This window comes from Hemiscyllium ocellatum, chromosome 33 (assembly GCF_020745735.1).
Source record: "Hemiscyllium ocellatum isolate sHemOce1 chromosome 33, sHemOce1.pat.X.cur, whole genome shotgun sequence".
Lineage (NCBI taxonomy): Eukaryota > Metazoa > Chordata > Chondrichthyes > Orectolobiformes > Hemiscylliidae > Hemiscyllium > Hemiscyllium ocellatum.
In genome coordinates, this window is record NC_083433.1 from 22,272,697 (window position 1) to 22,297,788 (window position 25,092).

Sequence of the window (25,092 nt, forward strand, 5' to 3'; positions counted from 1 at the left end):
TTTTCTTACAGCAGGGTGACTAGAAGTGAATGCAGTATTTCAAAAGTGAGCTATCCAATGTCCTGTACAGCCACAACATGAGTGTGCTACTTTAGTTTCCTTATCCAAGGAAAGATGTTGTGGCTTTGGACATAGTGCAACAAAGATTTACCAGACTGACTCCTGGCATGGTAGGACTATGCATGCAGAGAGACTGGCCTGGTTAGGATTATAATTCACTGGAGCTTTGAAGAATGAGGGCAGGTGTCATAGAAAAGTACAAAGTTCTAACAGGATTAAACAAAGTAAAGGCAGGATGAATGTTCCTGATGACCTGGTGTTTCAGAACCAGGGGTCACAGTTTAAATATCCAGCATAAGCCATTTCAGGTTGAGATGAGGAGAAATTTATTCACTCAGAAAGTGGTCAGCCCGTGGAATTCTCTGGCACGGAAAGCAGTTGACACTAAGGTTGAATAGGTGAAAGTGGGTACTGCAGATGCTGGAGATTAGAGTCAAGTTTAGAGTGGTGCTGGAAAAGCACAGCAAGTCAGGCAGCATCCGAGGAGCAGGAAAATCGAGGTTTCGGGCAGGAGCCCTTCATCAGGAATGAGGCTGGAAACCTCAGGGATGGAGAGATAAATGGGGTAGTGGGGAGCAGGTAGCTGAGAGTGCAATAGGTGGATGGTGGAAGGGGTAAAGGTGATAGGTCAGAGATGAGGGTAGAGTGGAGAGGTGGGAAGGAGGATTGACAAGTGGGATAGGTCATGAGGATGGTGCTGAGCTGGAAGTTTGGAGCTGGTGTAAGGTGGGGGGAGGGGAAATGAGGCACTGGGGTTGAAGGGTTCTGAGGTAGAAGATGAGGCATTCTTCCTCCAGGCGTCGGATGGTGAGGGAGGAGGCCCAGGACCTGCATGTCCTCGGCAGAGTGCAAGAAGGAGTTGAAATGTTCAGCTACGGGGCGGTGGGGTTGATTTGTGCAGATGTCCAGGAGATGTTCCCTGAAGTGTTCTGCGAGGAGGCATCCAGTCTCCCCAATGTAAAGGAGACCGTGTCAGGAGCAATGGACACAATAAATGACATTTGTGGATGTACAGGTGAAAGTTTGATGGATGTGGAAGGCTCTTTTGGGGCCTTGGATGGAGGTGAGGGGGTGTGGCCACAGATTTTGCAATTCCTGCGGTGGCAGGGGAAGGTGCCGGGGGGGGGGGGGGGGGGGGGGGGTGGGTTGTTGGGGGGGGGGGGGGGTGGGGGGGGAGTGGACCCGACCAGGTAATCACGGAGGGAACAGTCTTTGTGGAAAGCGGATAGATCTGGGGAGGGAAGTATATCCCTGGTGGTGGGGCTTGTTTGTATGTGGCAGAAATGTCGGCGGATGATGGGGTTTATGCGAAGGTTGGTAGGGTGGAAGGTGAAGACCAGGGCGGTTCTGTCCTTGTTGCAGTTGGAGGGGTGGGAGTTTGAAGGTGGAGGTGCAGGACGTGGATGAGATGCTATGGAGGGCATCTTCAACCACATGGGAGGGGAAATTACAGTCTCTAAAGAAGACCATCTGGTGTGTTCTGTGGTGGAACTGGTCCTCCTGGGAGCAGATACAGCGGAGGTGGAGGAATTGGAGATATGGGATGGATTTTTGCAGGAGGTAGGGTGGGAGGCGGTGTAGTCCAGGTAGCTGTGGGAGTTGGTGGATTTGTAAACCATGCCAGTGTTGAGTCGGTCACCACTGATGGAGATGGAGTGGTCCAGAAAGGGGAGGGAAATGTCAGAGTTGGTCCAGGTGAATTTAAGGTCAGAGTGGAATGTGTTGGTGAAATTGGTGAACTGCTCAACCTCCTCGCGGGAGCACAAGGTGGCGCCTTTGCAGTTATCAATGTAGCTGAGGAAAAGATGGGGAGTGGTGCCAGTATAACTACGGAAGATGGACTCTTCTACGTGGCCAAAAAGAGACAGGCATAGCTGGGGTCCATGCGGGTGCCCATGACTATCCCTTTTGTCAGGAGGAAGTGGGAGGATTTGAAAGAGAAATCGGTAAGGGTGAGGACCAGTTCAGCCAAACAAATGAGAGTGTCAGTGGAAGGGTACTGGTGGGGACGTTGGGAGAGAAAGAAAGGGAGGGCTTGGACGCCCTGGTCATAGCAGATGGAGGTGTAGAGGGATTGGATGTCCATGGTGAAGATGAGGCATTGGGGGCCGGGGAAACGGAAGTTTTGGAGGAGGAGGGCGGCGTGGGTGGTGTCCTAAACGTATGTGGGAAGTTCCTGGACTGAGGGGGATAGGACAGAATTGAGGTAGGTGGAGATGAGTACGGTTGGACAGCAGCAGGCTGAGATGATGGGTCGGCCGGGATAGTTAGGTTTGTGGATCTTAGGAGGGAGGTAGAATTGGGCGGTGTGGGGTTCCCAAACTATGATGTTGAAACCAAAGTTGAATGTATTCAAGGAGGAGACAGATATAATTCTTAGGGCTAAAGAGGTCAAAGGGTATAAGGAGAACAGGGCACAGGGTCGGATGATCAGCCATGATCATATTGAATGACACAGCAGGTTTGAAGGGTCAAATGGCCTACTTCTGCATCAATTTTCGATGCAATGTTTACTGCCTTGACTGTCATCGTATGACTCAACACAAACCAGGGTTTGGACCTGGGACCTGCCAGTCCTTACAGTTTAAAAATGGGCTACCTGAACCCACAAGAGCATTCAGGAGCTCCTTCCATTTGCTTTTGTACTCACTTATTATCTTCGAAGTTGTGCTTTGCGTCTGGATTAGAGCAGAGTGATGTGCCATCCTTAGCCTTCTTGCTTATTAACCTGGGCTTACTGTCGAAACATTCCTGCAATAGAAAGTAAAGGCAGCGATTCACACACAGTGACATGAATGACCCATTTTGAAAAAAAGAGAGAAGGATACAGAATGTTGTGCACTTTAAACTTGATGGCTACTGGTTTAAGGACTTGAAGTTGAGGTCAAGAATCAGAAAAGGCAACTTGGATTGAATATATAATGTGATTCTTGCATGCGGTCTCCAACAGACAGCAATCCTGACTCCCTAGTTTTGGAGCAGAGATCTGGGATTGAACCTGGGATTTCCAGAGTTTCCAATGATCATTAGAGAAGTATACTTAGAACAGCCCCAACTATAAAGAACATTTTGAAGACCCTGATGAAGATACCAAGACTGATGATCATTCAAAGAGGTACATTTTTCAGGAGTATCTTAAAAGAAGATATAGGGAGAGATGGGCAGGTTAGCAAAAGGAATTCAAGGACATAGGGCCCTGGAGGCAGAAAGTGCAGCTATCACGGCTAAAGAGAGGAGTGTGTACATGGTGCTAGATGTACTGAAACTGAGCTTTCAATGGACTTCATTAACAGCACAAAAATGAAGAAGTTTTGCTGAACTTATATAAAATAGTTCAACTCCACTGTGACTATGGTTTCTGATTCAAAGCAGCATAAGGATTATAGAGAGGTCAGAAGAGATATACTGGAATAGCCCGAGGAATGATGGGTGACAGAAAAGCTAACATTGATCACCTAACAGCCAAGAAGCCAAGGTGCAGTTTGATGGAGATGAATAAAATCACAATGAGCTTAAATAGAATAATTAGAAACTGTTTCCAACAGCTCAATGATCTCTTATCAGATGACCCAGATTCAACTTCTTTTAAATTGACTGGCAAAAGAACAAGAGGTGATACAAGATGAAACTTTTACACAAACGGTGAACAGAATGTGGAACACATTCCCTCCCCGATACTGAGTTACTCAAAAGGAAATGGGAGGACGGCCCATGATGCTGTGTTGAACATGATGCCACATTAAACTTATCCCTTCTGCCTTCCCTTGGTCTGTATACTGCCATTCTTTGCATATTCATGTGCTTATCTAAAAGTCTCTTAAGTATCCCTATCTATGTGCCTCTATCACCACCCTTGGCAGCGTGTTACAGACTCCTACCACTCACAGCTCCTTTGAATTTCCCTTCTCACCTTAAATGCATGCCCACCCTAATTTTAGATGTTTTAATGCTGGGAAAAAAAATTCTGATTGTTAACCCTATCTATGTACTCATAATTTTATAGACTTCTATCAAGCATCCTTCAGCCTCTGCCGCTCCAGGGAAAACAATCCACATTTTTCTAGCCTCTCCTTGTAGCTCCTTATACTAGAAGGAAAAATTAAAAGATATGGTACCAAGGAGGTGGTTGTACAACTGACTGGATCTCTCTTCAAAATAATCTGCGCAGGCTTACTGAGTACCATCTTTCTGTGCTGCATAGTTCTATTGTATCTAAACCACAGTGTAAAATCCCTCAACAGAAGCTGCCTGGGGTTGAAAGGAGGCAGTGGCAGCTGGATGCAGGGATTGCACCAGGATCCCCACGTGATTTGTCTCCCTGGCCCTGATGTTGGAGCGATTGAAATCTGAGATTCGTCAGAATTTGAAGACTTTGGGGATGGAGGAAGTTAAATTGGTAGGGGTAAGGCCCTGGTGGTAAGGATGAGGATTTTAACATTGCTGTGTCAATAAAGCGGAGACAGCTGCAGGCCTGATCTGAGGAGGCACTGCCATTGCAGGACATCTAGGGTACATTAGGCCATCTCACCTCACAAAGGAACATGAAGCAGCCAAGATGTTCCTTCAGCAGTTTAGCTACTGTGAGGCCACCTCTTGTGTCACCCCCCAGGGGATCAAAGAGCAGCTCACGGTTTATGGCTCCTTTACGCTCCAAAGTCCAAACATCTATCTCCTCCTGGCAATAAGCAAATGTACACTGGTCCCCGTATTTGCAATCTTCTTTACTTGCAATATCTGTGGATAAATAAAATGAAAAACATCACCTTTATGATTGGAAACCACTGTGCATTTTAAACCTGGTCCCTTTCCTTTGCTCTCCATCACCTTGCTGATCTTTCAAAAAATTATTCATGGGATGTCAGCATCGCTGGTTGAGCCAGCATTATTGTCAAGAGGGAAATTAATGGTCAACCACATTGCAGTGGATCTGTTTCTCATCTGGGCTAGAATGGATAAGGATGACAGACTTATTTCTCTAAATAATATTAATGAACCAGATGGGCCTTTGCAACAACTTGTGAATGCTTGGATTTTATTTTTAAATTGGAACAATAGAAGCAGCCTGAATGGGTGTGGTCAAACTCCAACAAAACCAGGATCTTTAGCTTTCAGCAGTTGCTGGTGGAGTCCTGATGAAGTGAAAAGTTGCCACATCTCTCTTTGCTACAGCTGGAAGCTGGAGTTCTCTCTCTGTCTCTGTCTCTCTCTCTCTGAATTCCTTTGATTTTTGATGTTCTTTCCTCCTGGATTGGAGAACTGCATGTGAGACAATCTGTCTTCTGAATTTGCCTCTGCTAAGGGTGTATTTATGGGATGTTACTATACTGGAACAGTTACTGGTTAGTAGTAAAATAATCTATTATTCTGTTAAGTTTTTCGATGAGTTAAGTTATTCCAAGTTCCTCTTTCTTTTGTCATATTTTGAATAATTATATTTGAATAAATTGGGTTTCGCTTAACATCAAGGGGTTTTACCAACTCAGTTGCAAACGGAGCACAACACATTACATTTACATTTAAAATAAGAAAATGTTACAGTCAAGGCTACCTTCTTAATATATTTTGAGGTGGGGGGGTTTGGTCTGGTCCATGTCAACCTAAGTGGGCAGATGGCAACAGCTTATCTGAAAGATGTATCTCCAACAGTCCAGCACCCATTCAGTACTTCACCAAAAATATTTTTCTTTATTGATCTTTCATGGGATGTAAACATTAGTGGCATCTGTTACCCTGAGAAGGTAATCTTTTGAACCGCTGCAGCCCATCTAGTGTGGTATAATTCACAGAATCCCTACAATGCCACTGAGTCTGCACCAACCTTCCAACGAGCATCCCACTCAAATCCAGCCCATCTCTGTAACCCCACACACAGTTTTTTATCATGGCTAACCAACCAAACCTGCACGACCCTGGACATTACAATGCAATTTTTAGCTTGGCCAATCCACCTAACCTGCACGTCTTTGGACTGTGGGAGAAAATCAGAACACCCAGAGGAAACCCATGCAGTCACGGGGAGAATGTGCAAACTTCACAGACAGGTGCCCGAGGCTGAATCATATCCAGGTCCCTCGTACTTTGAGGCAGCAGTGGTAACCATTGTGCCAACAAACTGAATATGATGGTCATCCACTTGGCGCTGGGTCTGGAGTCACATTTATGCTAGACCAGCCAAGGACAGCAGATTTCCTTCCCTAAAGGGCCAGACTGTCATAAAACAGATCAATGACAGTTTCATGATCATCATTAATAAGATTAAGCAGCTTTCAACTTCAAATTTAGAAACTGAATTTAATTTACACCAACCACCATGCTAGGGACCTGAATACAGAGCACATGTCTATGTCTCTGGATTAGTTATCTAGTGACAATCCAACTAAGTCATCATCTCCCCATAGCCTAGGTTTTGTGAGACTTAAACCAATGGACTTCTAGCTCAGAGACAGAGAGCCACAGCTGACACCTTGTCCTCATGTTCAATTTATACAGATGAATCTTGATTCAGGGTCATCAAATTTTCAAAGACACCAGCTGAATCCCTCTCCCAGTTTCTTGTGATCTTGTGGCACAGTGGTAGTATCCCTACCTGTGGGCCAGAAGATCCAGATTCAAGTCCCACCTGTCTCGGAGGTAGTTAAAATATGGCTGAACAGGGAGATTAAAAGAAATATAAGGGGGTGATCTCACACCTCAGGTCATCTCAGGCAGTGTTAATGTCCTCAAAGAACAACAACAGAAATCGGGCAGGTCCTGTAATCGGCCACCAATGTGAATTTTTTTATTCACTCACGGGGTGTAGTTATGTCTGGCCAGGTGGTATTTATTGCCCATTCCTAACTGCCCAGAGGGTATTTTAGAGTCAACAACATTGCTTTGGGTCTGGAGTCACATGTAGGCCCAGACTGCAGTTTCCTTCCCTAAAAGGACATTAGTGAACCAGATCAGTTTATCTGACAATCCACAATGGTTTCATGGTAATCATCAGACCTTTAATTCCAGGGTCTTTATTGACTTCAAATTTCACCATCTACAATGGCAGAATATGAACCCAGGTCCCCAGAACATTAGCTGAGTTTTTGGATTAATTATCTGTGATAATACCAGTAGGTCACTGCCTCATCATTTAACAGCAATTGTCTTGGTGAACCTCTGTACATGTGCACCCTAAAAAAGAGCTTCTTCCCTAGTGTCTCTCTAGTTTTCCACATAGATTAGATTAGATTAGATACCCAACAGTGGGGAAACAGGCCCTTCAGCCCAACCAGTCCACACCAACCCTCCGAAGAGTTACCCACCAAGACCCACTTCCCTCTGACTAATGCACCTATCACTATGGGCAATTTAGCATGACCAATTTACCTGACCTGCACATCTTTAGACTGTGGGAAGAAACCGGAGCACCAGGAGGAAGCCCACGCAGACACAGGGAGAATGTGCAAACTCCACACAGACAGTTGCCCAAGGTTGGAATTGAACCTGGCACACTGGTGCTGTGAGACAGTAGTGCTAACCGCGTCATTACCTATTAACCACCTCAACCACTTCTTGTGGTAGTGAGTTGCACATACTAAATATAAAGATATTTCTCCTGAATTCTCTGCTGGATTTATTAGTGACCACACTTATGGAACTTTCATGTAGTTTGAGTAATGAGTGATACAAAGTAATGTGCACCTTCACACACCTTTACAAATGTAATACGGTCCCCCATAATTATTCTTGGTAGGCCGAGGCCTGATTTTCTTCCACCGTGTATCCGCTGAACTTTTCAATCTTCCAATCAATATATCCTTCTTACACTTGTGATCCAGGTCAGGGTTATAATTATAATCTAATGCTTTAATGCCTGAAAGAGCAAAACACCAGAGGAGAAAACACTTACGCATGAGTCATGACAGAGAAACTGGAATAAGCAAATTATTTTTATGGGGATTGGTTCCTGGCTGCCCCCACCCTCCCTAGTCAATGCATTCACTGAATTCTAATACCCTTGCTGCTTTCACGATGCCAATGTTGTCCTCTGCTTTCATCTAGGGAATCAAGTCTCTTATGAACTGCTCGTACTGAGGTCAATACAGTCATATCTGGCTATGACAGTTGACTTCAAACAGATTATCCTCTACTCACTTCCCATACTCATATAAACTGTGCCAGTTTCTGCCTGCTACTACTCTCTAATAATCTCAAAGGGAGACTTCTGAGTAATCTAAAGTGAAACGACCCTTTTACCAGCCCCAGAAAGCTGCCCAATCGACACCTTCTTCTATGACATGATCAATAGCTTAAAAAAAATACATACACCTCATGACTCTGTTGCACAGCTAGCTTGTAAGAACTCCCAATTACAGCCAGGAAAATGGTTATCTTCCTATCATTAGGTACATGGTGCTGGCAAACCGGTATTCAGAGACCTCTTTGATTTCCCTGCTGTGACCGGTTTCACTCCTAGTCCGAGGAGCGGTGGACACTCAAAATTGTCAGAAAAGACCGCTGCTCAGCTCAAATGGCTGCATTTAAATGGATGGCCAACAGGAAAGTGGAGTTGAGGCCACAGTCAGATCCGCCATGATCTTACTGAATGGTTCAAGGGATCTTATTCCTTCGCCTAATTGTCAAGTTCTCGTGAACCCTGTCCGTAGCAGACAATGACAAGAGGATAGTTCACCACCTTGAGCACAGTAGCCACAAGGAGTTGTTTAGATTCACAGATCACAGAATCCCTACAGTAGAGAAAAGGCCATTCAGCCAACTGAGCCCACACCGACCCTCTGAACAGCCTCCCACTCAGATCCATTATTCCTGTAATGCTGCATTTCCCATGGCTAACCCACCTAGCCTGCACATCCTTGGAACTATGGGCAACTTAGCCTGGTCAATCTGCACATCCTTGGGTCTGTGGGAGGAAACCGGAGCAGCCAGAAGAAACCCACCGGCAGACAAGGGGAAAAATGTGCAAACTCCCCACAGACAGTCGCCCGAAGTTGGAATTGAAACCAGATCCCTGATTCAAGCCGCAATGTTCCTTTACCTATTTTAATGAAGCAGCTGTTGCAAGCCTGGCGCAGGTCATGTGTGTCACTGAGTGGGTTCTTTGTCAGTGGTGATGATGATGACAGGGACAACCCATTGTCTCCTCGCACAAGTCCGAGGTAAGTTGAGGAACTGCTCAAGGAGGACAGGCTGTTGGATTGCTTACCCTGCCAAACAAAATGAGGAGGAGACAGCAGTCATGGATAGAACAAAAGTTTTGATCACTTCACTAGATGGATGATCGTATTGGTTTTAGAAAAACCCTTGTCAATTATCAACCACCCCAGCCCTGAAGCACTGCCTCCATGATGGACTGTATTCCAGTGGGTGTCTGTTGGTCTCCAATAGTTCACACCGCGATCATTACTTGCATGAGAGCTTCAACAATGATGTCCCATACCATTCAAACTGCGGGATGCATTGCAGAAAAATTCTGATCCCATCATTCACAGAAGTGTACATTCCACCAGGTATTCCGGGTTCTGGAATTGGGAGTCGAACACTTAGCTTATTTGTTTTGTTGAAGACAGATCAGATCAGCACCTCTAAGTGTTGCTTCAGTTGCCTTCAGCTAACCCAGCACAGATCAGAAATCCAAATGTGCAATGTCCAATTTGGTTGGCTTCAGCACCTCAATCACTATCTCAACTCCTAACAGTAGCTATACTGCGGGAGAGAGCATTAAACAAGAAATAGTTGACATTTGTAACAAAGGTTACATGCAACAGATGTAGAGGGATTTAATCTTCATATAGACTGGACCAAATAAATTAGCAAAAGTAGTCTGGGACAGGAGTTTGGAAAATGCTTTCATGACAGTTTTCTGGAGCAATAGTTTGTAGAACCAACAAGAAATAAAATTGTTTAGATCAAGTATTGAGCAATGAGGCGGGTTATTTAGCAATGTCATCGCAAAAGATCCACTGGGAAATAGTTATCATAATACAATTCAATTCCATGTCATATTTGAAAGTGATACACTCCAATTGCAAACAAGAATCTTAAAAAAGCCAATTATGAGAGTATGTGGGGAGAGCTGGTTAAGGTGAATCAGATAGACAGGTATAACTACATAAATAGCAGAAATATTCAAAGAAACAATTCAAAAGTTTGACAAAAATAAATTCTACAACACAAACTCACAGAGATTATTCTGTGGTGTACTAAGTAGATTAAGAATAGTACTTAATTAAAAGATGAGGCTGCAGTGCTGAAAGAACAGTTATAAATCTAGGATGGAAATGTTTTAAAAACCTGTGAAGGGCCACCAATAAGTTGATAGCAAGGGGAAAAAAAGGTTATGAGTAAACTAACCAGGAATAGAAAAAACAGATGGTACAAGGTTTCACAACCATAACAAAAAAGGATAACTAAAATAAACAGTGGTCCCTTAGAAGCAGAGACAGCAGAAATTATTATGAGAATGATGAAACGGTAGAGACATTGATAAATATTTTGTGACTGTTCTAATAATAAAAGACACAGTTACCAGAAATAGAGGGTAATAAGGAGTTAACAACAGTGAGGTAATTCAGGTAATTAATATCAACAGAGAAAAAAATAAATGAGGAACCTCGAGGGATTAAAATCTGACAAATCTCTAAATCCCATAACACAGAGGAGGAGAAGTAGGCCATACCTCTCACTGATTCTGCTCTACTATTCAATTGGATCGTGGCTGAGCTGATCATCCTCCACTCTATTTTTCTGCCTTTTCCCAATAACCCTCGATTTCCCCTGACTGATTCAAAGTCTATCTCTGCCTTGAATATACTTAACAATCCAGCCTCGATAGCCCTCTGGGGCAAAAGAACTTCACAGGTTCATGACCCTCTGTTCCCGATTTCCTAAATCCCAGAGGTCTAAAAGAGACAGATGCAGAGAGATGGTCAATTTGCTGACTAGATTCTGGAAGGATTCCAGCAGATTGAATGTTAACAAATGGAATACCACGACTTAAAAAGGGAGGATGAGAGAGAGAGGAAACAGAACTACAGATGAGTAAGTTTAACATCAGTCATCAGTCAGTATTGGGATCTATGGCTGAGGAATTCTTAACAAAATAGTTACAAAAGTATAGTATGATTAAAACAAGTCAACATGGTTTTAGGAAAGTGAAACCCTGTTTGACAGGGTATTATGTATAATTCTGGGCACCACAACATAGGGAGCATGTGATTGCACTGAAGTTAGTGCAGAAGCAATTTATAAAAATAGCTCCAGGCAAGATGAGGTCAGAGCAGTGAAGTTGAGGTTGCACACAATCAGGAAGGAGAGATCACATCCAGAGTGACACACAGCTCGACTGAGTTGAAGTCCGGGGAATGTGGAGGCAGCGTAGGAATTCAGTGTGAGGGGAAAAGGTGCATTTTTACAGGATATATTGAAGTCCAGGATGAGAGGCCCAGCACAAAGACAGTGACATCACAGGAAAACTGTAAGTTCATTAGTTGATAGTAGCTACTAAACTGACTATCTATTGTAGGTTACTTTCATATTAAAGGTAAATAGAGGAAATATTTCCAGGTGACAAACAAAAACAGTGAGAAATCTTTAAAAATAAAATTAAAAATTAAGTAAATAAAACAAAGAAACAGGGCCAGGTGATGTGTTGTACCTGCGTGATGTGGGAACTGGCGGACCCCACTATGGTTCATAGGGACCACATCTGTGGCATGTGTTGGTTGCCCGAGGAACTCTGGCTCAGAGTTGGTGAGCTGGACTCTGAGCTCAAAACACTGCGTCACATCAGGGAGTGGGAGAGTTATCTGGTTACTGTGTTTCAGGAGTCAGTCACACCCTTTAGATTAACTACCTCAAACTCAGTAGGTGGTCAAGGGACAGGAGGTGTGACTACCAGTGAGGGAGGTAGAGAGGTCATGGAGGTTGTGCTGAAGGAACCTCAACCCTTAAGTTTGTCTGACAGGCTTGATATTCTTGCTCCCTTTGTGGATGAGAATGGGAGCTGTAGGGATGTTCAGTAAACGAACCATAGCACTGTGGTACAGAGAGCCATTCAAGAAGTGGGGTGGGGGAGGAAAGAGAAATGTAGTTGCAGGTCAGGGATAGTGTAGTCAGGTGAGGAGGAGGTTCAGTTGATTGGAAAATTATGGAAAAGGTTCGAGGAAGGGGAGGCCTCAGGCAAGGTTATTAAAGTTTTCAGAACAAGGAACAGGAGAGAGAGTATACAAAGGTCAGTTACAACAGATAATGGGACAATATGAGAAGGGGTGCAGTCAATGCAGGACTGAGAGTGCTGTACTTAAATGCACACAATATACAAAACAAGGTAAGTGTAGTGCAGATGGAAATTGGCGGGTATCATGTTGTGGGCATCACAGAACGTGGCTGCAAGAGGATCAGGGCTGGAATTAAATATCCAAGGATATATGTTCTATAGAAAGGACAGGCATATGGGCAGAGGGGTGGGCTTGCCTGGTTGGTAAGAAATTAAATTAAGTTGGTAGCAATAAGTTATATAGAGTTGGAAGGTGTAGAATCTGTGTGGGTGAAGCAAAGGAAAAATGACCCTGATAGGTGATGTGCACAGGCCTCCTATAAATAGTCAGGACGTAGAGAAGAAAATAAATCTGGAGATGGAAAAGGCATGTGAGAAAGGGAATACTATAATAATCATGTGGCCTTCAATATGCAGGTGGACTGGAAAAATAAGATTGGTTATGGACCCCAAGAAAAGGAATTCACGGAATGTCAACGAGATGTCATTTTGAGGCAGTTTGTGGTACAGCCCACTAGATTTGGTAATGGCATGGAGACAAGACTTGATGAGGGAGCTTAGGTAAAGGAAGTCCTTGGGGGGCTGTGACCATAATATGATAGAATTCACCTTGTGGTTAGACCGGGAGAAGCCAGATTCAGATGTAATAGCATTACAATACGTAACTACAAAGACAAGAGGGAGGAGCTGGCCAGAGTTAATTGGAAGGGGAGCATGGCAGGGAAAATGGTGGAGCAGCAATGGCAGAAGTTCCTGAGGATAATTCAAGAGACACAGCAGAAATTCATTCCAAGGAAAAAGAAACATATTCTGGGAAGGATGACGCAACCATTGCTGACAAGGGAAGTCAGGGCAGTGTAAAAGCAAAAGAGAAAGCATACAATGTGATGAAGTTAAATGAGAAACCAGAGGATTGGGAAGCCTTTAAAAACAGCAAAGGACAACAAAAAAGAACTACAAGGGGAGAGAAAATGGAACACAAGAATAAGCTAGTTAGAAATATAAAAGAAGACTGCAATAACTTTTTTTTTAAAAGAGATATAAAGTCAAGAGACAGGCAAGAGGGATATTGGGCCACCGGAAAATGAGGCTGGAGAAGCAGTAATGGGGAACAAAGAAATAGTAGAGGAACTATCTTGAATAGGTACTTTGCATCTGTCAGGCGGAAGACACCAGCAGCATACCAGAACTTTTGAGTAAGGTGCAGAGGTGAGTGTAGTGGCCATCACTGAGGAGTAGGAGTGGGGAAGGTGAAAGTTCTGAAGCTGGATAAATCAGACTGGATGGACTACACTCCAGCATTCTAAAGGAACTCGTTAAGGAGATTGTGGAGGCATTGGTGGTGATCTTTAAGGGATCACTGAGGTCAGGGAGGATTCCAGAGAACTGGAAAATCGCAATTATAATACACCTGTTTTAAAAGGGAGGGAGACCGAAGATGGGAAACTATAGGCTGGTTAGCCTGAGCTCGGTCATTGTTAAGATTTTAGAGTTCTTTATTAAAGTTGAGATTTCAGAACACATAGAAGTGCATGATAGAACAGGGCTGAATCAGCACGGCTTCATCAAAGGAAGATCATGCTTGACAAATCCATTAGAATTCTCTAAGGAGATAATGAGCAAGTTAGACAAAGCAGAGTCAGTGGACATGATCTATTTGGTTTTCCAAAAACCCTTCGAAAAGGTGCCATATGGGAGGCTGCTATAGTAGATAAGAGTCCATAGTATTAGGGACAACGTATTGGCATCGATAGAGGATTGCCTGACTGGCAAAAGGTACAGGGTGAGGAAGAGGGCTTTTTTTCAGGATGGCAGCCAGTAACTAATGTTCTGCAGGGGTCAGCATTGTGAATGAACATTACTGTTCATGTTATACATTAACGACCTGGACGAAGGAACCGAAGACACGATCACTCTAAATGATTTGACAACATTCAAATTTTAGATAGATAAACCAAACACCCCTACATAAACAAAACACAAGGAAAACTGCAGATGCTGGAGGTCTAAAATAAAAATGGGGAAAATGTTGGAAATATCCAGCAGATCTCCATCATCCACAGAGCACCAGAGGGCTGTGGAGGCCAGCTCACTGAGTATACTTAAGACAGAGATAGATAAGTTCTTGACTGCCAAGGAGCTCAGAGGTTACAGGGAGAAAGTGGAAAATTGGGGTTGAAAAACCCATCACCATGATCAAATGGCGGAGCAGACTCGATGGGCCAAATGGCCTAATTTCTGCTCGAATGGTCTTATGGAGAATTAACAAACCTCTCACCAACACAATGCTGTTCATTCAATTTTACACATCGCAGGATTATCGATTCAGGACTCAGCATTGCTATTTTGCACATCAGTGCCTTTTCCGGCAAAGCATGGGTGAGGTGTGATCTTGGCTGTAAATACCAGCCTTCTCCATTCAACGCTCAGACGTGGCAAACGAATACTTGGGCCAAGGTCAGAGCACACCTGGATCCCTGCCCTTCAGAGGAAGGGAACAAGGTGACTGCAGCCACATGACATGCAAAGTATGGGGAGATTAATTCACCATAAGTATGCCATTTTCTGCCAAGCATCAACCTGGTTGTAAAGAAAGGTGCACCTGAACATTTTACACTCACCAATGCAAAGCTGCTTGAGGTGCTTTGATTGCTGTTTGGTGTCATTGGTCTTGAAGCTAAAGAAGCATAACAAAAATAATCTTTTATACTTCTGTTATTATTCCAGTGTCTTTTTAAAACTCGACTTCTTCCGTCTTCCTCCCGTCAAATAACAATCACACAAATATTTCAGTTTAAACAGGCCACTTGTCCACCAGATCTGTGATAGTTACGATGCAACACAGAAGGAGGCCAATGACCCACTGAACCAGTGATAGGTCTAATATCCTCTATGCATTCTCCACTTAAAACTCCTCTGCCCAATGAGAACAATCCTGTAATCTCTCCACATCACTGAAGTCCCAAAGTCCTGGTACTATTCTAGTACGTTCTCTGTTGACATTCTTCCTAAACATATGGCATCCTCGAATTGAGTACAATTCTTTAGCTGGAATCCAACTGATGATTAATGCAACATTTAGTATCATCTTCTTATCTATCAATTTCCTGTCTTATGCCATCTAACCTTCTGACTCTGGTTATTCCATTCAACATCTTTTCCAACCTCAGTGGCTAAGCCTTTGGCCCTAGGAGACTTCTCCCTGCCCTCTGCCTACCTATCCTTCTCTCTTCCCCTTGCCTTTGTGCTTTTAATGTAACTTTGTGTTAAATGTCTGGATGCTATTCAGCTTAGCTGTGCCTTCTGGGAGGGTACTTCACAATTTGGGTAAACATTGTTTCATCAGGTCACCCACCTTTTCAAAAGGCAAGAATCAAGCCTGTTCAGTCTTCAGTGAACTTGATAATTTTGCCTACTAGCTGTGATGGAGGCATTATTATCCACTGAAGTCTGACTGACATATCCACATCACAGATAACTGTGCACCAGTAGAGTATTGGCAGGCAAGCAATTCCTTGTATGGTGATTTAGTAATCTCCATACCAGTGAAAGAGGCAACTAGAGAGTGTTGACGCCTGTGTCTGCGTGTGTGAGTGTGAGTGTGAGTGTGTGTGTGTGTGAGAGAGAGAGACAGAGAGAGAGAGAGAGAGTCTGTGAGTATGTGTGTGTAAAACCTTGGCACTAGCTGCAACCAACTCTACACAAAATAACAGCTATAACATGGGTGAAAACCTCAAGGTTCTCAGCATGTTCTCATGTAAAGTCAGAAATGAAAACTTAGGAGAGGAAGTTGCTAGTAATTCCAATGATGAACCATTCAGCCCTGAGTCAGTTCTGACAGTTGCACTGGTAAGACACACCTGGAACAACGTATACAGATTTGCTCACTTTAACTTGAGTCAGGATATACTTGGAGCAGTTGAGAGGGTCACAAGGTTGATTCCTGAGATGAAGTGGTTTTCTTAGAGGAAGGGTGAGCAAGTCGGGCCTATAGTCTTTGGATTTTAGAAGACTCTGAAGTGATCTTATTGAAACATAAGATTCTGAGGGGATGTGACAGAATAATACTCAGAGCATGTTCCTTCTCATGTGGTAAGGACGTAGTTAAACGATAAGGGGTTTCACATTTCAGAAGAGGATGAGAAAGAATTTATTCACTAATGGGACACACCTCAACTCTGAAATTCCTTTCCTCAGTGAGCAATGGAGGCTAAGGCTGAGTTAGGCAGAGTATTCATTCAAAGTTTGGGAGAAGATTTGTAGCTCGGGTGCTCGTTGTTGTGGTTCTGTTCGCCGAGCTGGGAATTTGCGTTGCAAACATTTCGTCCCCTGTCTAGGTGACATCCTCAGTGCTTGGGAGCCTCCTGTGAAGCGCTTCTGTGATGTTTCCACATCACAGAAGCGCTTCACAGGAGGCTCCCAAGCACTGAGGATGTCACCTAGACAGGGGATGAAACGTTTGCAACGCAAATTCCCAGCTCGGCGAACAGAACCGCAACAACAGAGTATTCATTTGCAAGGGATTCTTGGTTTTTTGTGGGTAGAGAGGAACATGGTGCTAGGACATAATCAGATCAGCATGATCTTATTGAATGGCAGGCAGGCCTGATGGGCTGAATGGCTTACTCCCATTTCTAGTTCTTGTGAATTTATAATTAATTAAAATCATGGCTCATTTGGATTCAGTTCCATCCATTTGGCTTGGCTAGAAAAATATCAATCAACCTTTGTTTAGAACGATTCATTGACCAGCATCTAGTCCTCCTTGAGGGACACAATTCTGCACGTTTCACCATGTTTTAGTGTGAATAGGTGCACCTAACCTTCCTTCTGAATAGCCTGGTTTGGATGCAGATCATATCCTGTAGAAGTCCCCACCAGTAGCGAAAGCTCTTTTGCCTCTCTCAGTCTACCTTGCCTTATTCCATGAACTCTTTAAAAATCATAAAACCTTCCACTCGTAGTGGATGTCCAAAGAAACTTGGGGGTTCAGGTGAGTAGATCTTTAAAATTTTACAATCAGGAGCAAAAACATAATCAAGGCGGCTAATGGAATGCTGCCCTTTATATCTAAAGGACTGAACTATAAGAGCAAAAGAACTAGTAGCAGGAGGAGGCCATCTGGCCCTTCGAGCCTGCCCACCATTCAATAAGACAATGGCTGATATTTTCATGGCCTCAGCTCCACTTACCCGTCCTCTCACTATAATCCTTAATTTCTTTACTGGTCAAAAAATTTATCTTAGCTTTAAAAACCTTCATTGGGGAAGCCTCAACTACTTCACTGGATATGGACTTCTACAGATTCACAACCATCTGGGTGAAGACGTTCCTTTTCAATTTGGTCCGAAATCTGCTCCTCTGAATTTTGGGGGCATGCCCTCTTTCACCCACCAGCAGAAACATCCTTCTAAATCTATCTTATCGATTCTGTCCATAATTTTATATGTTTTAGATTAGATTAGATTACTTGCAGTGTGGAAACAAGCCCTTCGGCCCAATAAGTCCACACCGACCCGCCAAAGCGCAACCCACCCATACCCCTACATTTACCTCTTACCTAACACTACGGGCAATTTAGCATGGCCAATTCACCTGACCCGCACATCTTTGGACTGTGGGAGGAAACCGGAGCACCCGGAGGAAACCCATGCAGACACGGGGAGAACGTGCAAACTCCACACAGACAGTCGCCTGAGGCGGGAATTGAACCCAGGTCCCTGGCGCTATGAGGCAGCAGTGCTAACCACTGTGCCACTGTGCCGCCCCTAAATTCTATAAGATCCCCTGTCATTCTTCTAAATTCCAATGAATATAATTCCAGTCTGTCCTCATAAGCCAACCCCTTCAAATCCAGAATCAACCTAGGGAACCTCCTCTGCATCCCCTTCAGTGCTAGTACATCCTTTCTCAAGTAAGGAGGCAGCACTCCAGGTATGGCCTCACCAGCCCCCTATACAGCTGCACGATAATCTCCCTACTTTTAAGCTCGATCCCTTCAGTTAAAGTTCCATTTGCCTTCTTAATTACTTATTGCCCCTGCAGACCAACCTCTATGATTCATGCACAAGGACATCCAGGTCCCTCTGTTATAGCAGCATGTTGCAAGTTTTTACCATTCAAATAATAGTCTTTTTTACTGTTATTCCTACCAACTTGGATGACTTCACATTTATTAACATTGCACTCCATCTTCCACACCTTTGCCCACTCTATGTCCTTCTGTAAGGTTTTAGTCCTCTGCCCATTTTGCTCTTCCACTCTTCTTAGTATCATCTGCAAACTTTGACATGTGTAGAGAAAGATAAACTATTTCCATTGGTTGGGGATTCAAGAAGTAGGGGGAGTAGTCTGAGAATTAGATCATTCAGGAGTGATGTTAGGATGCACTTCTACACACAAAGAGTGAACTCTCTTCCACAAATAGCAGTGGATGCTGGATTAACTCCAAACCATCTTTGCAAATTGTGAATAATTGCAGTCCCAACACTGATCCCTGAGGCACACCACTACTCACTGATCGCCAACCAGAAAAGCACTCCTTTACCCCCACTCTTTGCTTCCTGTTAGTTAACCAATCCTCTATCTATGCTAATACATTACACGTAATGCCATGCATCTTTAGCTTACAAGCAGCATTTTGTGTGGTACCTTGTCAAATGCCTTTGGGAAATCTAGATACACCACATCTACTGGGTCCCAATTGTCCACCGTGCTCGTACTGACTTAGCAGAATTCCAGCAGATTAGTTAAGCATGACCTGCCTTTCATGAACCTATGCTGCGTCTGCCCAACGGGACAATTTCTATCTAGACATCTTGCTATTTAAGTATAAGGATGTAGGAACTATGCTGCATTTATGGTTAGATCCCATTTGGAATACGGAGAGCTTATCTGGGCACCATACCGTAGGAAGGTTATACTGGCCCTGGAGGATTACAATACAGGTTTACAAAAATGATACCTGGACTTACAGGGGTTAATGAAGAGCGATTACACAAATTAGGCCTGATTTCTCCAAAATTTAGAAGTTAAGGGGTGATTTGACCAAAAGGCTTCAAGATTTTAACAGGGAAAGACAGGGTAGAGAAAGATAAACTATTTTCAATGTTTGGGAATTCTCGAAGTAGGGGGCATAGTCTGAGAATTAGATCACTTTGGGAGTGATATTAGGATGCACTTCTACACACAAAGGGTGGGACATGTTTGGAATTCTCTTCCACAAATCGCAATGGATGTTGGATCAATCATTTTAATTTTTTTTTGGTTAAGGTAAGGTTATTAAAGGATTTGGGCCAAAGGTAGATATATGGAATTAGGCCACAAATCAGCCATGATCTCATTGAATGTTGGAACAGACATGAGGGGCTGAATGACCTATTCCTGTTCCTATGTCCCGAAAACACCCCTTGCCTCTATTTTCCAGGGAGTACAAACTAACTCAACCCAATTGCTTCTCATAATTTAACATACGAAACTCTCGTAACATTCTGATGAATCAGTGTTATTCTCCTTCCATAGCAATGTTCCTTCAGGTGGATTGTTTAAAATCGCGAATATCATAAATCAAGAGTTACATAGATAGGTGTAACTTTTCGTCCACACCAAACATGTAGGCTAGTGGATGACACAAAGGGATTAAAGATTAGTAAACCCTTACCAGGCCGAGATTCCGTCGCAGGGAGTAGGTCCAAAGAATCCAAACTATTTACAATTGTGCTCGGAACAATGCTGTCCAGGGAGTCCATCTTCTGGACAGAAAGCATGGGATAGGCCGATGGGAGTGAAACCTTTTGGCCCATGCTCCCCTTCACGGCAGATGGGAGGACTGGGCTACCGGTGCGAAAGATGGGGAGTAACCGTGGCATGTCATTGGGTAGGTTTGTTGGAATAGTTCCAGCCACAGAGGTCTGTGAAATAAAGCAAAAGGCTGACAAATTGGCATCTCTCTTATTAAGCACAAAGATTTTAAGTGGCTTCAATTCCATAGCAAATAAACTCAGGCCATGGGAGAAAAACAAAGTTGGTTGCTTTCCTTCTGTCAACAAAAGCAAAAATTAACCACAATTAGCATGAGAATTTTAACCTCAATAACTGCAATTCAAAGGAATTAATTTTGTGGCAAACCACAACGGAAAATCTCACCTGCCTCCACCCCCCGCGGCCCCCCCCCCCCCCACCCCACCACCACCACCACCACCACCACCAAAACTCTAACCACTAATGGGTCCTAAACCTCCTGCACACTGTCCTCCTCGGCAAACTCTGCCTGCTATAGAGGCATAGAAGCACAGAAAAAGGCTCTTTGGCCCATCCAGTCTGCACCACTGAAAAACAACCATCTAACTATTCTAATCCCATTTTCCAGCACGTGGCCCATAGTCAACAGGCAGGCATTGTTAACAGTTTCCTGAACCTTCAGTTCTCACAAGCCTACCTTGTTTTATAGAATTTCTGTGATCACTGAAAAAAGGTGCTTATTACTGGATCACTAGTTCATTCACCCATATTGGTTTCCAGACACTCATAGTAAAGCAGGTGGGATTAGTTTAGTTTGGGACTATGTTGGCATGGACTGATTGGATTGATGGGTCTGTTTTAGTGCTGGATTAGAGTGGTGCTGGAAAAACACGGCAGGTCAGGCAGCATCCAAGCAGCAGGAAAATCGGGCAAAAGCCCTTTGTAACGTTGATTTTCCTGCTCCTCGGATGCTACCTGACCTGCTGTGCTTTTCCAGCACCACTCTAATCTAGACTCTGGTTTCCAGCATCTGCAGTCCTTGTTTAAACCTACTCTGTTTTAGTGCTGTATGAGTCTATGACAATGCCATGTTGCTCGGAGCCATCCCCCCTTTTCACAGTTAACTATACTTCCTATTTATATGACATTAAGAAATTTGGATGTTGTAATCCCTATTCCTCATTACTAATTACTTAAATAATGAGAAGAGTAATGTTCTGAACACAGACCACCAGTCGGCACCACTTTTTAATATCCCCACAATCCTAAAATCACCTGCTAATCATATAAATGCCAATATTTCCTTCGTGGTATTACAGCTCCATCACAAATAGAATCTTAAGGTTGCTGGAGATGGGACACACGAACACTTCCCTCCAAATTATGGGAGAATTGAGCATCCGAAATTTCTAGAGCAGAACAAAGTTTTTGTGTAACTGTAACTTTGCACTCTTAAATGTTAATGCTCTCACTATAAATCTCTATCAACCACGAATATTCTTAGAAGCATCTGAATTAAAGAATAAAAAGTTTAACATTCTTCTGTATCTGCTCATTTGTCATGAGGGGTACGTTGGGGTAAAGGTATTGCTGAAAAAAGGGACATGTTGCTAAAAGTTTTCACCTTGCACGGATCAGGACAGAAGAAAGAATTCCAAGTTCAAATAACAATTCATATTACAGGATTGGCAAGTCAATCGATTCTGATTGATTGAGGTTTTGCCATGGAGGGAGAGCAACATGAAACTACAGGCTCCCTAGTCTTCAAAGTTACTCAAAAAGTCATAAAGATGAAACATATTGCTTTTGTTTTCAGAGAATGTGTCCCTTTACATCTATGTATATAACTTCTAGCAAGTGTAAAAGACCATGTTACATGTTTGACTGACCATCTTTAATTGGTCATTCATATAGCTATTGGCACATTCGCAATTACTCAAAGTGCTGCTCAACTATCGAATCACATTTATCAGCAGATATTTGGTTTGGGTTTGGATGGATCGGGGTGTTCAAATACTCTACATGGTGTGTATTTCGAATTAGTGAAATGAACATTCTGCTCTGTAATCCTTCTACAGAACTTCCTACGTTGTACCTTAGCTTTTTCCCTTTTGAAAAGTTAGCTGTCACTTTTTTCCCAGGTGACAGAACTAACAATACCTGTTCAAAAGGACAAAATACAATCATTTAATATCCACCAATCCTACAGAAAAGGCTTTCCTCAACTAAAGGTGACAACCTTCTCTCAGAGATCCTGAGCATTTTTAACATTTCCCATATTTCACAAGGACACCCAGGCATTCTGATCTGTGTCATTCTATACAAAACCATGATTCAGTGCAAGCGAAATTACAGTGACACAATTTTATTATAAAGTTAGGCTGGAAACACCTCACACAAATAGAATTAGCAAGTATTTCACGTATACAGCAGCCTCCCCCGTACAGCAGGGGATACGTTCCAGGACCTACTGCAGATAGGAGCGAAACCATTCATTTAAATGGGAAACGCACCTTCTTGGTAGCCTCCTGGTCCCTGGTTCCAGAATGTTCTCTTTTATATGTTCCAGCTGTGGTAAACCGTGGGTAAGTGAAATCGCGGATAACGATTCCACGGATATGGGGGTCGCCCTGTATGTATCCATTGAACAATTATCATCCATAATTCTACAACTCTGAATTAAAAACACTTACACAGCCTGCTTTAGATTTTATCAACAGCCTGCTTTAGATTTTATCCACAAATAGACAAAAGATTAAAGTCGCCACACATTTAGCATGGGGAAGCGTACTGGTAATACAAGTCCGACATTGGTCTATCATTAATTTTTGTTAATAAACTGAAATGAAGTTAGCTACACAAGGCTAGTGTGTAACAGATGGACCATCACAGATTTAGAACACTGTAGTCTCACTAGGTGGCATCTAAACTGTTCAACTTTGGAGTGATTGTATTTTAATATCCCTTTGCTTCCTGAACCCAGGGAGTTTTTGCTCCATCTACAGCATCTCAGTAATATCTGAAGCGGACGTCATAAATAATGAAGGAAATGCGCGGTGTAAAATCAAATAGGGAAGGCCAACAAAGCTGAGCCAAACCTTATTCTTTTTTGGTGTCTCTACTTATATACTATCCAGCAAATATCACGTAATAGGAACCGAAGTGGCCTGTCATCCCTGATGTCACCCTGAGGCACCATGGATGATTAGTGCCCCAGGGGTATGCGGAGGATGAAACCAAAAGCTGGAAATATCATTTTAATGCCTCTTACCATGGGAAAATCACTTGTCTCCCCAATAGAATCCAACAACGTGTCCAGTTCTTCTCCAATGATCTCCTCATCTGGAAATTCCTCTGTCGTTTCGGGCACTGAGAGAGAGACCCCATCACCAACAGGGGGTTTCAGCAGAGCAGGATGGGTCTGTGATTGCTGGATGCTAACAGGAACTGACGTAATGGGGACTGAAACTTCACTGACAGGTGCAGGAATAGTGGCTGGAACAGGGAGATGTGGAAGCTCCAAAGGTGAACCTGCATTGTGGAAGCAAAATGACACAAAATAACGTTACAAACATAATCATTACATGTAACTATTAAATCACTAGCTGGTAGTCAATTAAAGAAAATGCTCTTTAAAATAATAGAAAGACATTTATACTACAGATTCATCTGATTGACCTCAGGATGTTATCAACACTTTACTGCCAACACAGTACTTCTGAAAAGTAATGGTGAGAAAGGTTGCAGGCAATTTACAGTCTACAAGTTCTCACAGGCAGCAAAATCAATACTAGATCATCTGTGTTTTAAAGAGCTGAAGACTGAAAGCGATGAATGATGGCCAGGCCACTGGTAGAACTTCCTTGCCCTCTTTAAATAATATTGTGATATTTTCAATCCACCTGAGGGGCCATTTGGGATGTCAGTTTAATATCCTTACTGAAAGGTAGCACCTCCAACAATGCAGTACCTCCTCAGAACTTCATCGAGAGCATACATACTAAGAGCGGAAGTGGTTGAGGCGGGTACATTAATAACATTTAAAATACATGGATGGAAAAGGTTTGGAAGGATATGGGCCAAGTGCAGGAAATTAGGTTAGCATGAATGGACATTTTGGTTGGCATAGACCAGTTTGGGCTGAAGGGCCTGTCTCCTTACTGTCGGACTCTAAGAATTAGTAGCAGAGGTAGACCATTCAGCCCCACGAGACTGCTCCACTATTTGATAAGATCATGGTTGATCTGATTGTGGCCTCAGCTCTTCTTTTGTCTCATTTCTTTAACCATTCCAATCAGGAATCTCAGCCTTAAAAATATTCAATATTCATAATAAGCATGCAGAACCTTAAAAGCCAAGACATTAAGGGGTGACATTGGGAAACATTAGTATAGTGGAAATCTCAAACTCTTTCCTCCAAAAAAAAAATGCTGACGCTGAGGTAGAATAATAAATTTCAAAACAGGGATTAATAAATTTTTGTTACGCAAGACTTTTATAGGAATATAGGACCAAGGCAGATAGACAGTTAAGGCACAGGTCTGCCATGATCTAAGTGAGTGGTAGCACAAATTTAAACAAATTTGACCCTTGATTAAAAATCTATCTTAGCAACCCAAAGATAAACATTTTTTAGTAAAACAATTCTAGATTTATTATCCTCCTAACCTCGGTCTTAAATGGATGACCTCTTACTACTGAGATTATGCCCCCTCATCATAGATTCTCCCACAAAGGGAAAAAAATAAAATTCCCAATGGTACTAATTAAAGGGAGAAATATCAGAGCAATTTTTCAGGATTTGCCACCAAATATCAGAACAAAGGAGGCAAGGGAATGAAGTGATTTCTAATCTAGCATAGCAATGTTCCTCAGGCATTCAACTTCATGAAACTTATGAGAAGAAGCTTCGACTTTAAACTCCAACCTTTTGCCTTGAGATGGAAAATGGAGTACTTATTGCACTGAGCTCCATAGGAAATTCCTACTCTGGACCTGTTCATGGAAGCGACTGAGCTGGGACT

The 25,092-nt window shown here is 43.1% G+C and overlaps 1 protein-coding gene across 2 annotated transcripts in view; it reads right to left on the bottom strand.

Annotated features, from left to right (window-relative positions):
- The window catches only part of zc3h7bb (zinc finger CCCH-type containing 7Bb), an 86,683-nt gene that overhangs the window by 35,291 nt on the left and 26,300 nt on the right, over window positions 1-25,092 (bottom strand). Inside the window, exons 9-16 of one of the 2 annotated variants that reach the window (XM_060849658.1) lie at window positions 23,340-23,599; window positions 22,582-22,698; window positions 19,989-20,238; window positions 14,950-15,005; window positions 9,089-9,257; window positions 7,745-7,906; window positions 4,589-4,794; window positions 2,711-2,811 (exon numbers count right to left, since the gene is read on the bottom strand). In XM_060849658.1, the coding sequence (XP_060705641.1) occupies window positions 2,711-2,811; window positions 4,589-4,794; window positions 7,745-7,906; window positions 9,089-9,257; window positions 14,950-15,005; window positions 19,989-20,238; window positions 22,582-22,698; window positions 23,340-23,599 (1,321 nt within the window). The remainder of the gene's footprint in view (window positions 1-2,710; window positions 2,812-4,588; window positions 4,795-7,744; window positions 7,907-9,088; window positions 9,258-14,949; window positions 15,006-19,988; window positions 20,239-22,581; window positions 22,699-23,339; window positions 23,600-25,092) is intronic. The other variant, XM_060849659.1, reaches the window with a different exon arrangement.